We start from the raw sequence: 11,207 nt of genomic DNA on the forward strand, positions 1-11,207 counted from the left end.
TAAACTGATTAAATATTTTAAAACATGAATATTCCACGCTACAACAATAGCAAAAAGAAATATTGGATCATGTACCAAGCTATCAATATATACAAATTTGTAATCTTGTGGAACACATGCTGATTATATTGGATATATACCAACAACAACATGGTTATTTTAATGCAAGTCACCTAATTAAGATATAATAATACGAATGAGAGCCTTGAATCACAACCATCTTCATCTGAATAATGACCAAACTGAATAATACAACATTGAAATACAAAACAAACGGTAACATTATAAATCGCACAATTTAATTAGAAACACAACACGCACTCATACAACATGTAAATCTTTATTAAGAGATTAAAAGAAACGGCTTGCCTATACTTATCAAAGAAAACACCACCCTTTTAGAATACAACAATTACATGTATACAGACTATATAGTGTATTCTTCGCATGCCTTTGTGCAGTCAATAAGCTTCACAACAACAACTTTAAAGGTTTACAATTCATAAGTGTGGCATAAACTCTACATAACATCTGTCACACATTTCTAGTATCAAAACATAATAGAACTTCTTACACTCTACTTTGTACGAATGATGTTTGTTCGACTACCCCATTGCATGTTCAGTTTCAGAGCTCCAAATGACTTGCAAACATCACTGAGATTTAACGGCAAAACTGCAAAATCAGTTGGCCGTTGCCTACACAAGTCTGGTGAGGGGAATCCGTTCTCCTGGTTGAGGAACTCTTTCAATCGAAGAGATTGGCATGATCCTTTGTGGCATAGTCATTCCTCCAGATACAATTATTTCTGCAGTTTTGCATCAAAATGTAAGGAAAGATTGAAGGGAATTTATTTGACACAAATTTGATGGGACAGATGTAACTGAAATTGCACTGTAAGACAGATTCTATAAGGATCTCATAAGTTGGTAGGACATAATATCAATTTATCTTGATAAAATAACCCTCTGACTGTGTTCTTTGGTTTAATGCTCAATGACTTTTATTGGATATTATGATTTACATAAGACATCTAACATGTAACTTCATCACTGTATAACACATTCGATAATTCAAGATGGTGTATATGTGGCTACAGAAAGATTTACAAAGCAACTCTGAAAACAGTAATCAGAAGATTTAAACCCAGTTATGGTATCATACCTATCCCTTCCCGAATAGACAGATTGGGCCTTATAATCTCGTTGGAACTAACCAAGAATATATCACCGATGTACAAGTGGTTTGTAGGGACAAAAACACTGCATAATTCTTCGTCTCCATCATCTCTCTGCATTAGAAGACAAAATAAAAATGCAAAAATAAGTTATGTTATTAAGTCAACTGCTACATCTGTTTACTATATCCTCAATAAGAGGTTAAGACTTAAGAACACATTACTAGTACTTCTACTACCTGTAGGACGACTGAGGAAGTGATAAAGCCAAATGCATATTCACCCACACGTGGATGACGTATGATTGCCACTTCCTTAAATGCAGTAGTATTTTGGTCTGCAATGAACATAAAGTATAAAACTCAAACGCATTAAACATAAAATATAAACTGTAGAAGACATGCTATCGATAAGTATAAAGTGCATGAAGGCTCTGCAGGCATAGCACAGTCATTTCTGGATGGAAAAATTTGCATTTTGAGTCGCCTAAATTCACAAATCAGGCAAGTATTTCTGTTCTTTACCAGGAGAAATAGCAGAGCTAATCTGTTTGGAAGCTGAGTAAATGTGCCTAACAAATGGCATTCTCTTTATAAACCATTCTCCGAGCCAGATTACTGAAGCTCCCAACCATGAGGAAACGAATACGCCAACAAGAAACACGAAAAGTAATGATGTGACAAATCCAAGTCCTGCGCATAAGACAATCAAATGAGAAGCCAGTCCAAGACCTCCAAAAGAGTTTGAATAAAATTCAAGTTCTGGAAGTAGGAAATATAAATAAAATAGTAGTAGTAGTAAATAACTACAAATAAAAACGTGTTGTTGTTAAAATTTATCTCAAATACCATATTTATAGAGAAATAGACACTCCTGAACCTATAAACTGGAATATATCTGATAGACTACATCAGAAATTAATTTGCAAAATTCAACAATTTGATAAATTCCCAGTTGCTTGAGTTACATTGGTGAAAGAAGATATTGTGTAGAGCATGTTAACAAGGCAGTAACTGATGCCCAGACCTACTTTTTTTTAGAAGTTCCTACAGAAACATCTTATCTAATTCAACGAGGTTACAAACTGTTAGCCTTCTCAATTGGCTCAATAAGGCAATACAAAAAGTCAAAAATGTAGGATATAAAAAGAGTGTACTTACCAAATATCTCAATGCCCAGCTGTTCATATAGAGGGCTGAAGAAACCATCAACAAATTGAACGAACCACCAAGTCACAAAAAATGTAACAGCAACTGGGAATAGAACAACACTGCAAATGCATTTCAACACAATCTTAAATTAAAACCTGACAAATTTCAGAGAAATTTTGCATTACTACAGCAAGATGTTTAGGTAAATAAGTACCATCCGGTCATGAACTTCTTTGAAACCCAGCTTTGAAGAACAAAACAGCAAGCCTGAACAACAAAAAATATAAACCCTTGAACATCAATTTAAAAATAACAATGTTTTCTACAGAAGAACATCTGTAATGCTAACATAACATAATCAACTATCCCCATATCCAACACTCAGCTTCTCTAGGACCAATTCAACAAATCTGAACTGTGGTACAGCGCTTGCAGCCTTGCACTAGAAAAAAACTTTACAAAACAAACTAGGAAGACAACTAAGCTGGCATAAAGCCATTTGCAGGGTTGGGGTGCCTACATCCACCACGAGGAATATCTAGGAGACGCTAAGACAGAAAAAATGACAGAGTAATCAACAGCCCATTCTACTCCAAAAGTTGCTTAAAATATGTGACCATAATAAGAAGGAAAACATGTTCTCCTTTTTGTTTATATTACAATTCTATTACTAATAGCTTACTCCTTTACTCACTGTAACCTTTTTTATATGTCAGAAAGTTAACTATTTATTGCTGAAATTTGAGAGCATGGCGATAAGAGGTCCAGAAATGGTTCCAATTTGCAATTGTTCTCAACATCATGAAGGCCTAAATGATAAGTCCAGTTCACTTCATCCATTAACAAATACCAAACCAATTCACAATTGTTGTGGTGCAACAGCTAAAACAAACTCACATGTAGTCATGCGTATAAGGTGAATAAAGTTTAGCTGAATAAAGAAGGTATAAATGATAATAACCTTCCTGTTTATGAATCACAGGGAATTTTGGTAGGATATTCCTTGTAATCAAATTGGCACCTCGCATTTTTTTAATTGAGTGATTCTGAACAATGCATACCTTTCATTTTAATTGTTTTTATATCAGTTAAATCGCGGGCTATCAGCTGCCTAGAAACATATTGATCGACAAGATGAAAATTACAAGAATCGATCAATTCCACCGACAACAATCCGAGTGAATTTAAATAACTGGTTGAGATTATCAGACAAATTCCATTAAATGTTAATCCAACGCTTCAATTTAGAAATCTTTAACAGTTGTCACTAGTTCACATCCCGACATCCTGAATGATTAAATTCTTATTCAAATCAACCGGGATATGTGAGATACCCAGCTAAAATACTACTGCAGCGGTCAGATATGGAATCACATTCCAATAAATAAGCACACATTTCTATAAATAGTAAGTGAAACGATCACTAACCCTACGGGTGGAAGAATCGGGAGAGGTAGAAGCAGGTTTTAACGGATCTTCAGGATCTCGCCCCTCTTCATCTTCGCCAACGCTTTGACTCAGCGGCACCGACGTGGCGTCCTTCTCTTCCGCCATTGTTGCCAAAAATAGGCAGTACCCGATTTCGCAGCAGTTCTTGCAATCGCGAAATTAGAGGTTTCAATTGTATTTGGGAAATTTTGACAGATCGGAAATGAGTGTACAGTGTTATTGAAGTGGTACTACTACTGAAGCGGGTGGTACAGTCCATCATTGGACTTAATTAATCAATTCTATTACTTGAACTCTAAGTTAAAAAAAAGTGGAAAAAGTCGTGCCGTTGGGATTAGAGATTTTTCCTTCGTATTTTTCAATGTTATGATTGAAAATAAATTTATCCGGTAAATGTTTAAACTATTACTCCATCTATTAATAAATTTTTCATTTTTAATCGGTTGGGATTTTAAAAAATTATTTAACTATATAAAAATAAGTGGTAGAAAAGTTACTAAATTGAATCCAACTTTTTTGAACTATAATAAAATGTGAGTAAAAGTGAATTCAACTTTTTTATCAAAAGTAATAAAAATAAAATGTGACTTATATTGGCTGATAGATGAAAAAAAGAAAAAATTTGATATTTAATAATGAACAGAGATAGTTATAAAATTAGATAAAGTTGCATACTTCCTATATTAAAGATGAAATGTTTCTTATAGGAATTAATCATGTTTTGAATACGATTTAAATGACATTGTTGGTGATAAAAAAACAAATATATATAGATATTTAGAATAGATTACATAGAGGCTTTTGACAACAATTGGTTGTATGATAGTAACTCGTATACAAATTAGTTACTAGTATGATTTTAGCAATACAAGCACAATTACAGCATAAACTAGGAGTATTGTTTTTTTTGTTAGGTACGTGTTGAATTAAATTTATGTTACATATTTATGCAAATTATAGTTGTGATTATTGTAATATATAGTCTCTAGCTATATATACTTTTGTGTACGCCTATGCGTGAGTGAATATAATATATATATATATATATATATATATATATATTTTTATCATAAATCGAACTATAATATTCCGATCAATTTTATTTGGTATTGAATTTTCAAATAGATTCAACCGATCAAATTAATTAGTTCGATTCTATAGTTAACACGTGTATTTACCTTAATCATCATCATTCATTGCATATAATCTTCACTCTCCATTTTGCTTTTGCATCTTAATTTGGTAATAGATTCAACCGATCAAATTATTTAATTCGATTCTATATTCGACAAAAATATTACTCTATCCTTCGAAAATAACTGCATAACTCAACGTTACTCCATTTCCAATAAGAACACGTTACAAAGTTGTATGACCAATCATAAAATTATTAGATAAAATAAGTTTCAAAATAAAAGCTTGTTAAAAGCCATACTACTAATAATTAAATACGTGTAGGTGTGGATCACATGCCGCTTTCGCCAACGCTTTGCCACCATCTACACTCTTCAATTGGGCGGGAAAATCTTCAAATCTCCCCAAATTTTAGAGGGAAAATTCTCAAAACCCTAGACCTATTAAAATCCCCTCTCTTTTGTTTCTATTCCGCCTTTGTGGCTATATATACAAGCTGAGACGCCATTTGCAGACTGTCAGTGGATAACCCACCACCTGTTTGTGAAAATTCCCAAGTGAGTGGAATTTCGATATTCGCTTCGAAAAATATGTATGTCGTGAAGAGAGACGGGAGGCAAGAGGCTGTGCACTTCGACAAGATCACCGCGCGGCTAAAAAAGCTGAGTTATGGCCTCAGTAGCGAGCACTGTGACCCAGTTTTGGTGTCGCAGAAAGTCTGTGCCGGGGTGTACAAGGGCGTCACCACCAGCCAGCTTGATGAATTGGCGGCGGAGACGGCTGCTGCTTTGACCGCCAATCACCCTGATTATGCTTGTGTGAGTTTGATTGCTGATTTGATTTCTCCTTTTTTGTATTGTTATTTTTGTCGTCGTGATTTTGTGTTTTGTTGGTGGATCTCTCCAATTGGCTGTGAAATATGGCTTGATTATCTTAATTTACTGATGTTGTGCTGATTTTTTTGGATTAATTTTTTATTGGTAATTTCAGGAGCTTCTAATTGTTTGAATGTATAGCTGATTAAGTAGGTGATGTTAAACACTACTCGTTTATCCGATTTTTGTTTGAAAATGTTGTCTTGTTTATGCCAATTTTTGTTTGTAAATTCCACATGTGGTATACGAGTGTATGTGCATGCCTTTATGGAAATTGACATTTTGAGAGAATAATGTTGCCCTACAATCTACATACCTATCATGAGTACCTAATGTCATCATTCTGAAGCAATTTCGTCCACATGGCTGCTGATGTATAGAACTCTCTTATAACTGTTTGTGTGATGTGTATGCAAAAGAAAACTGACTCAGTGTAAGCAAAACTGTGTCGTTTAGAAGCAGTCTCCTGTATTTCCCCCCACGGCAGGGGATCCTGCCCTGTTTATATTGTATATCTGGTTAAGTGCTTTTGGAATCTTGAAACTGATAGGATTGTTAATTATTTGCAATATGCAGTTGGCGGCAAGAATTGCTGTTTCAAATCTTCACAAGAACACCAAAAAATCATTTTCTGAGACGTAAGTGGACTTCACTGTTACAGATAAACTATTATTAACATATATATTGGTTTTAATACTCTGCATAATTGTTACAGGGTCAAAGACATGTACAATCATGTGAGTGAGAGGTCTGGACTAGCGGCCCCTTTGATTGCCGATGATGTGTATGAGATTATAATGAAGGTATTTGTCCTTCCAGCTTTTGCATTCTAGTTATGTGATTTATTTATTATGTATACCTGCACTGGTATGAATTGCAGATGGTTGAGAATGCAGCAAATTGTAACTTAATTCAATTGATCTATGGAGAATATTACTTCCCTATGCAATTTTGTTAAGTGTGTCTTTCCATCTTGTCATTACTTTCATAGATATTATATAGTTTGTATGGATGCATGTGTAAATGACATGGGTCATAATGATTGGAGGGGATGGATATATATACAAGCTTGTTAATATTTTGCTGATTCTCAATCCCACGAATTAACATATATTGCAACTAATTCAATGTATTAATGCTGTATTATTTTCCTTTTGGCAGAACTCTGTACGTCTTGACAGTGAGATCATATATGACAGAGACTTTGACTATGATTACTTTGGTTTTAAGACACTTGAAAGGTCATACCTATTAAAGGTCCAAGGCAAGGTTGTTGAAAGGCCACAACACATGTTAATGAGGGTTTCTGTTGGTATCCATAAAGACGATATAGATTCTGCCATCAAAACATATCATCTTTTGTCCCAGCGATGGTTCACTCATGCTTCACCCACCCTTTTTAATGCTGGAACACCAAGACCTCAAGTATGATAACTGATATAACTACCAAGTGATATATCAATTTCTAGTACTATGAATGCTAACTCTTTTCATGAAAGGATTTTAGTTTAATTGGAAATTTAAGTTTTTTTTCTTTACTAAATATTTAATTTTGTGCATTGATTACAGTTGAGCAGCTGTTTCTTGATATGCATGAAGGATGATAGTATTGAAGGCATATATGATACCCTCAAGGAATGTGCTGTCATTAGCAAATCAGCTGGAGGAATTGGTGTGTCTGTCCACAATATCCGGGCTACAGGAAGTTATATACGTGGAACAAATGGAACATCCAATGGCATTGTCCCAATGCTTCGAGTTTTCAATGACACTGCTAGATATGTGGATCAGGGGGGTGGCAAGAGGAAAGGTTTGCACATTTCGCCTTCTGTTCTATTGTATGGCTTGCATTTGAATTGCATTTTTATGGTTGTCTTTCTGTGATGAGGATAGGTGCTTTTGCTGTATATTTGGAGCCATGGCATGCTGACATCTTTGAGTTTCTTGATTTGAGGAAAAATCACGGAAAGGTATTATTTTGGTGGCTGTTGTGGAAATACATTGTTTCCCCTTGATTATTTTTATGAGTGAAGTAGATTGGAAGTGTTTTTAGTGATGCAATTACTACCCTAATATTATATGAACTCTTCCTATTTCAATTATTTTCAGGAGGAGCATCGGGCAAGAGATTTGTTTTATGGTCTTTGGGTACCTGATCTCTTTATGCAAAGAGTTCAATCTGATAGCCATTGGTCATTGTTCTGTCCAAATGAGTCTCCTGGATTAGCTGATTGTTGGGGTGAGGAATTTGAAGCTTTGTACACTAAATACGAAACAGAGGTAAGGTAGACTTATTTGGTGTGCATGACATTAATATTTTTTCTTTAGTGAATTATGATTTCTGATGTTTTGTTTGTATTGAACTCAGGGAAAGGCTAAGAAAGTTGTCCAGGCACAGAGTTTGTGGTTTGAAATCTTGAAATCCCAGATTGAAACTGGAACTCCTTATATGCTTTATAAGGTAATGGAATTGACAACTCTCGCAATACATAATTTACTTATGCTTTTTCTGAACATCAGTTCATCACCTAATCTAAATCTTCACCTTTTATGTGCAGGACACTTGCAACAGAAAGAGCAACCAGCAGAATCTGGGTACCATAAAATCATCTAACTTGTGTACTGAGATAATTGAGTATACAAGTCCCACAGAAACTGCTGTTTGCAATCTTGCATCAATTGCTCTACCACGTTATGTTCGAGAGAAGGTTACTATTTTATTATATGAATCCTTATCTATTTAGTTACTTGAATATCTTCTTAATTTGTTTCTCTAATTTGTTAAGGGTGTGCCTCTGGAGTCCCAACCAACAAAGCTTGTTGGCAGCCTAGGGTCTAAAAACCGATATTTTGACTTTGACAAACTGGCCGAGGTGTGTTAATTTTGTTTGCTGGTTACCTGATCAGTTTAAGTTGTCTGTTGTATACATAATTGTAATGTTGTTTTTGGATCTTTATCTGTTGATTGTTTGTGCAGGTTACTGAGCTCGTAACTACAAACCTCAACAAGATAATTGATACGAATTATTATCCTGTTGAAACTGCAAAAAGGTCTAACATGCGTCACAGGCCAATAGGAATTGGTGTACAAGGTCTTGCTGATACCTTCATCTTGCTTGGCATGGCATTTGAATCTCCAGAGGTATAAAGCTGATATTTTCTTTGCCATGTTTTGTCTGTAAATTTGCTAAGTTTGTTGGTTCTATTTCCAAGTGCAGGCTCAACAGTTGAACAAGGATATATTTGAGACCATATACTATCATGCATTAAAGGCATCTTGTGAACTTGCTCAGAAAGAAGGACCGTATGAGACATATAATGGCAGCCCTGTTAGCAAGGTATATATCCAAAATTCTTAACTTGTTCATCAAACTGTTGGTAAACTTTTTATGAAGTCTCAGTTACCTGTTATTACATGTTGGTTTGGGAACACTGACAACAACTTCCCCGTTTGTTGGTCTTCCTGTAGCTTGTCTGTTTACAGAATTTCCATATAAGAAAATACAAGTTTGTGCCTTGTTACTGGTATTGTGTGGGCATCATCATTTAAACCTGGCTGCATCTTTCAGGGAATCATCCAGCCAGATATGTGGGGAGTGAAGCCGTCAGATAGATGGGATTGGGATGCTCTTCGGGCTAAGATCACAGAACATGGGATCCGGAACTCACTCCTCATAGCACCCATGCCAACTGCATCAACAAGCCAGATTCTTGGGAACAACGAGTGCTTTGAACCATACACTTCCAACATTTACAGCCGTAGAGTTCTAAGGTTTGGCTCATCAACATATTTAATTCAGCATCCCCCATAAACATTTTGTTTGCCACGATACTAATGCTTGGTGGCCTTTTCAGTGGTGAGTTTGTTGTTGTGAACAAGCATCTTCTCCACGATTTGACCGAGATGGGGCTTTGGTCTCCAAATGTCAAGAACCGGATAATTTATGAGGATGGCTCTGTTCAAAAGATCCCTGAGGTTCCTGAAGATCTTAAAGTTATTTTCAAGTATGCATTCCATGGAAATCAGAGCTCTAAACTGCCCCTTCTTTTCAATTTGTCTCATGCTAATTCATTTCGCTTATTCTCAGAACTGTTTGGGAGATCAAACAACGAATATTGGTTGATATGGCTGTCGACCGTGGATGCTTCATAGACCAGAGTCAGAGCCTAAACATCCATATGGACCAACCCAGTTTTGGAAAGCTTACGTCTCTCCACTTCCATGCCTGGACTAGGGTAAGCTAAACAGAAATTAAACTACATATGTAGCAAATTCAGAAAAATCGGAAGGCATATGCTTATACGCAATCTATACTTGTGCTGATTTTATTATCCTTGGTCACAAAGGGTTTGAAGACGGGCATGTACTACCTAAGGTCACGTGCAGCAGCCGACGCCATCAAATTCACAGTTGACACTACCATGATAAAGGTAGTTGCTCTCTCTACAAAACTAAAGATTCTGTTAAACCCTATTACACATGCTCAAAGCATTATGCAATCATTCTGCAGGATGATAAGGCTAAGGCGGTTGCTGATGACGAGAATTCTAAGATGGCCCAAATGGTATGCTCTTTAGCCAACCGCGACGAGTGCTTGGCTTGTGGAAGTTGATAGGTTACAGCATAAGTGGGATTTATTCGTTTGTTTCTCGTGGTGCTTGAAAGGCTCGTGTTGACTGCTAGCGTGTCTAAGCTTCAAGACTCACCAAATGGTTACATGATCTTCCTATATATTGTAGTTCAAGTGATGTCTTAACTTGCTATAGGTATTTATGTATTAATGAAAGAGAATCTATAGCGAATAGTCATATGTTATGACTATGGCTGTTCTATGCTTGTGTGGTTTCGTATCCTAAATGGAAGTTGTCGATTTCCATATTATGTGGATTTATGTATATGATATGTAATGATCCTTTGGAACAGTTGATATTGTGTGTATGAGTTTTTGCACTAGGATTACATAATTAATTATATTCTTGAATATAATTAATTCAAATATGTATTGAAAAATCTATTAAAATCAAATGAATGATAACGTATATAGTATTTAAATCCTCAAAATTATCTACTTTTGTGAAATAATATGAATTTTATTTGTGTTATATAGTATAAATCTGCAAAACTATTTGTTGTCCCCACTGATTACATCTTGAATAAAAATTCACCAATTCAATTCCTATATTGAAAGACTAATCATTGAATGCGAGAGAAAAATCTGTTTAATTGGAATTGGGTTTGTGTAATTGAAATTAAAGTTTTTCATTCCAAATTTTGCGTTTAGTATCCTAAAAAGTTTTAGATTTAGAATTGAATTATAATTCTAATTCTTTCTAATTTTACCTTGAATTCCATATCAAAAGTTATTAATTGAAATTTTAAATAGTTATAAAGTTGGGCACTTTTACACACTACATGTACAA

General features: G+C 35.1%; 2 protein-coding genes across 2 annotated transcripts; one reads left to right on the top strand and one right to left on the bottom strand.

Moving 5' to 3' along the window:
* Positions 1 to 321: 321 nt before the first annotated feature.
* LOC125205585 (protein LIKE COV 2-like) lies at positions 322 to 4,002 on the bottom strand. Its single transcript, XM_048104622.1, has 7 exons — positions 3,757 to 4,002; positions 2,543 to 2,595; positions 2,338 to 2,447; positions 1,702 to 1,869; positions 1,417 to 1,514; positions 1,165 to 1,291; positions 322 to 808 (listed from the first exon to the last, which is right to left on the bottom strand). Exons 1-7 carry the CDS (start codon positions 3,880 to 3,882, stop codon positions 699 to 701), a joined length of 792 nt encoding a protein of 263 aa, XP_047960579.1. The 5' UTR covers positions 3,883 to 4,002; the 3' UTR covers positions 322 to 698.
* A 1,251-nt stretch (positions 4,003 to 5,253) lies between these two features.
* LOC125201123 (ribonucleoside-diphosphate reductase large subunit) lies at positions 5,254 to 10,709 on the top strand. Its single transcript, XM_048099060.1, has 17 exons — positions 5,254 to 5,729; positions 6,363 to 6,424; positions 6,502 to 6,589; positions 6,948 to 7,211; positions 7,356 to 7,596; positions 7,680 to 7,756; positions 7,896 to 8,066; positions 8,155 to 8,247; positions 8,345 to 8,494; positions 8,573 to 8,659; positions 8,764 to 8,928; positions 9,005 to 9,124; positions 9,356 to 9,558; positions 9,642 to 9,791; positions 9,875 to 10,022; positions 10,134 to 10,217; positions 10,298 to 10,709. Exons 1-17 carry the CDS (start codon positions 5,502 to 5,504, stop codon positions 10,397 to 10,399), a joined length of 2,433 nt encoding a protein of 810 aa, XP_047955017.1. The 5' UTR covers positions 5,254 to 5,501; the 3' UTR covers positions 10,400 to 10,709.
* The last annotated feature ends 498 nt before the right edge of the window (positions 10,710 to 11,207 follow it).

The sequence above is a fragment of the Salvia hispanica genome, chromosome 1 (genome assembly GCF_023119035.1).
Source record: "Salvia hispanica cultivar TCC Black 2014 chromosome 1, UniMelb_Shisp_WGS_1.0, whole genome shotgun sequence".
Lineage (NCBI taxonomy): Eukaryota > Viridiplantae > Streptophyta > Magnoliopsida > Lamiales > Lamiaceae > Salvia > Salvia hispanica.

Coding starts and splice junctions, on each gene's coding strand:
- LOC125205585 (XM_048104622.1), bottom strand. CDS start 3,882: ATGGCGGAAGAGAAGGACGCCACGTCGGTGCCGCTGAGTCAAAGCGTT. Junction 1,515..1,701: donor TAGCTCTGCTATTTCTCCTG/GTAAAGAACAGA, acceptor TGTTCATTGCAG/ACCAAAATACTACTGCATTT. Junction 809..1,164: donor GTCTATTCGGGAAGGGATAG/GTATGATACCAT, acceptor GCAAAACTGCAG/AAATAATTGTATCTGGAGGA.
- LOC125201123 (XM_048099060.1), top strand. CDS start 5,502: ATGTATGTCGTGAAGAGAGACGGGAGGCAAGAGGCTGTGCACTTCGAC. Junction 8,248..8,344: donor CTCCTTATATGCTTTATAAG/GTAATGGAATTG, acceptor TTTTATGTGCAG/GACACTTGCAACAGAAAGAG. Junction 8,660..8,763: donor ACTTTGACAAACTGGCCGAG/GTGTGTTAATTT, acceptor TTGTTTGTGCAG/GTTACTGAGCTCGTAACTAC.